The sequence below is a fragment of the Protomyctophum bolini genome, assembly GCF_963924005.1.
Source record: "Protomyctophum bolini genome assembly, chromosome: 4".
Taxonomy (NCBI): Eukaryota; Metazoa; Chordata; class Actinopteri; order Myctophiformes; family Myctophidae; genus Protomyctophum; species Protomyctophum bolini.
The window spans coordinates 40,960,478-40,963,800 of NC_137865.1; the positions used below are offsets into that span (position 1 = coordinate 40,960,478).

At 41.2% G+C, this 3,323-nt stretch overlaps 1 protein-coding gene across 1 annotated transcript; it reads left to right on the forward strand.

Annotated features, from left to right (window-relative positions):
• Positions 1 to 284: 284 nt before the first annotated feature.
• On the forward strand, positions 285 to 3,103 carry LOC308314590 (uncharacterized protein; the record flags this gene model as incomplete). Its single annotated transcript, XM_080762220.1, has 3 exons — positions 285 to 538; positions 1,748 to 2,902; positions 3,063 to 3,103. The coding sequence occupies exons 1-3, from the start codon at positions 478 to 480 to the stop codon at positions 3,101 to 3,103; spliced, it is 1,257 nt and encodes a 418-aa protein (XP_080618346.1). The 5' UTR covers positions 285 to 477.
• Between the last annotated feature and the right edge of the window lie 220 nt (positions 3,104 to 3,323).

Below are 3,323 nucleotides of genomic sequence, written 5' to 3' on the forward strand. Positions count from 1 at the left end.
GCATGTGGAAAAAAAGTCGCACTTTTGTCAGCCGTGTCCACATTTCTCTAAAATATGGCCCTAATCTACCTCACTATGCAGCTGCAGTGTCTCTATCTGTCGCTATCTGTCACTTTAAGAAGCATTTCCCTTCATGGTGTCAAGCGGTCGTGATGCAAGAACAGACAGGAAACCAAACGCTGCCTGCCTAGCTGCTGTTGCACAATAAAAAGGCTCTATGTAGACTGTAGAGGAACGCTGTGTTCCACAACCAGAGAACAGAAACTGATGAGCCACGCTCCGCTCCACACATTACGCACACAGTGCCACACACATTCAATTTGGATTAATGACGCGTGAGATCTGGTGCACTCCTCAACCTCAAGTGGCGGTAGGATAATTTAACGCATGGTGCAGTGACAGTTCTCCACAACTCCTCCAGGATATCAATCATTTCTGATCACATCTGACTGTGCAGACTCCGGGCTTCAGGTGAAGATGAACTCTCTCAAACCCACTGGGAACAATTCTGTGCAACAGGATGATCCTCAAGACCTCTGTAAGTACTTACAGTGTCTATATGGATATACAGCATGTCATATAAGGATTATCTTTTTTAATCTAAACCCAATGACCACCCAGACCTCTGTAAATTACTTACAGTACAGTGTCAATATGGGTACAGTATGTCATAAGGATGTTTTCTATTCATTTTTATTGTCTCCACCCGGCTGAAGGCATGGGCAGAGTTTTGCCCTCCGTCTGTCTGTCTTGATCCTTCCGTCCGTCTGTGTACAGCTAATCTCCCCCACCGTTGGCCCACCTGATGCCAAACTGTGCACACACACTTCCTGGATGTCAACGACGAACCTCTGCCCCACTTTTTCCACGATTTCCTGTTATAGCGCCACCATGATGCCATTTTTTGCAAAACACATTTATTTATGTTACTTGTACAGATTTTATCCCATTTGTCCATTTACAACTAAATGCCTCAAATCATTAACACAGCGTGCGATTTGCATGATATTATGCACACACATTCCCACTAGGCTGAGGAAGATATGCCACATCTGCCGGTTATAGCGCCGCCATGAGGCCGATTTTGTCAAAACATTTCTGTACATAAGTCATACATATTTTATCCATATATCACGCAAATCGGTATACACTATAGTCGTGTGATCAACACGCATCTGTATAATCTATAGACATGCAGCAGCATCCACTCCTAGACTCTGTTTATCACTCATCGATTCGATTTATTACGGGTGATAGCTATGGTACTCACCATTGTATCTCTGAACCCTAACCGGTCAAGTAATTTCCCCAAATTCAAGGTATACCAAAAGTTAACTCTGAACTTGGTAGCGTGGTAACTTTTAGCTTCTGTGGCTCTAATACATGGAATGACCTGCAAACAACATTACAATTGACCACATTGAGTCGTTTTAAATAAAAACATGTTTATATTAGCCTACTCCTACACATTTTGTACAAATGCTAACATCACAAACGCTATTATCTTGGTGGAGACCTGTTCCCCGCGGGCCACTTTGTCTTAATATTAGCATTGAGAGGAAGACCTTTATTTTTGTCTCTTTCTAAAAAAGTCTATTGTTAGATATAGTCCAAAGGGGGGAAAGACAATAACTGTTAATCTGTTGTACAATCAAATTATAAATGGCTGGTAAAACTTTTAATTTTAAATGTGATTTTAGAGTACCTCTACTAAACAATATTTCCTTTGTATTTGTTTCCAATTCAGTATTGCATCATCAGTCTGGCTTCCCTGTTCTACCAGAGGTGAATGAACAAAAATGCCACTGCTGTGATCAGTGTGGTAAACGCTTCCCTACAATGTCCAAACTTAAAAGCCACCAGAGAATTCACACTGGAGAGAAACCCTATGGATGTGATCAGTGTGGTAAACGCTTCCCTATAATGTCCAAACTTAAAATACACCAGATAATTCACACTGGAGAGAAACCCTATGGATGTGATCAGTGTGGTAAACGCTTCCCTATAATGTCCAAACTTAAAATACACCAGAGAATTCACACTGGAGAGAAACCTTATAGATGTGATCAGTGTGGACAACACTTCTCTCAAATGGCACACCTTAAAATACACCAGAGAATTCACACTGGAGAGAAACCCTATGGATGTGATCAGTGTGGACAACACTTCCCTGTATTGTCCAGCCTTAAAAGCCACCAGAGAATTCACACTGGAGAGAAACCCTATGGATGTGATCAGTGTGGACAACACTTCTCTCTAATGGAGAGCCTTAAAGGACACCAGAGAATTCACACTGGAGAGAAACCCTATGGATGTGATCAGTGTGGTAAACGCTTCCCTATAATGTCCAAACTTAAAATACACCAGAGAATTCACACTGGAGAGAAACCTTATAGATGTGATCAGTGTGGACAACACTTCTCTCAAATGGCACACCTTAAAATACACCAGAGAATTCACACTGGAGAGAAACCCTATGGATGTGATCAGTGTGGACAACACTTCTCTCAAATGCCACACCTTAAAACCCACCAGAGAATTCACACTGGAGAGAAACCCTATGGATGTGATCAGTGTGGACAACACTTCTCTCAAATGAATCACCTTAAAAAACACCAGATAATTCACACTCGAGAGAAACCCTATGGATGTGATCAGTGTGGACAACACTTCGCTGTATTGTCCAGCCTTAAAAACCACCAGATAATTCACACTGGAGAGAAAACCTATGGATGTGATCAGTGTGGACAACACTTCGCTGTATTGTCCAGCCTTAAAAGCCACCAGAGAATTCACACTGGAGAGAAACCCTATGGATGTGATCAGTGTGGACATCACTTCTCTCTAATGTCAAGCCTTAAACGTCACCAGAGAATTCACACTGGAGAGAAACCCTATGGATGTGATCAGTGTGGACAACACTTCTCTCTAATGGAGAGCCTTAAAGGACACCAGAGAATTCACACTGGAGAGAAACTCTATGTGTGTATAGGCTATGTCTCTCCTGCTGTGTGTAGGCTATGTCTAAAACGCTAAAACGTGAACCATCATTTTATACACAGATGATGATCGTGTGCAAGACGGCAATTGGATCCGAGTGTAATATTAAGCAATTGTTTATTAAGAAGGCTAAACTGTGTTTTTAACACATGTCATGTATATGAGCATGCTTATCCTGGATTAATAACACAAGCTCATTTGTTGATTAATTGTAAGTAAACTTAACATACTGTGTGTGAATGAACTGTTATTTTTGTACTATTTTTCAATCACTGAGTCAATCGTTTTCAGAGAAATTATTAGGAAAGAACAGTATGCTGTTA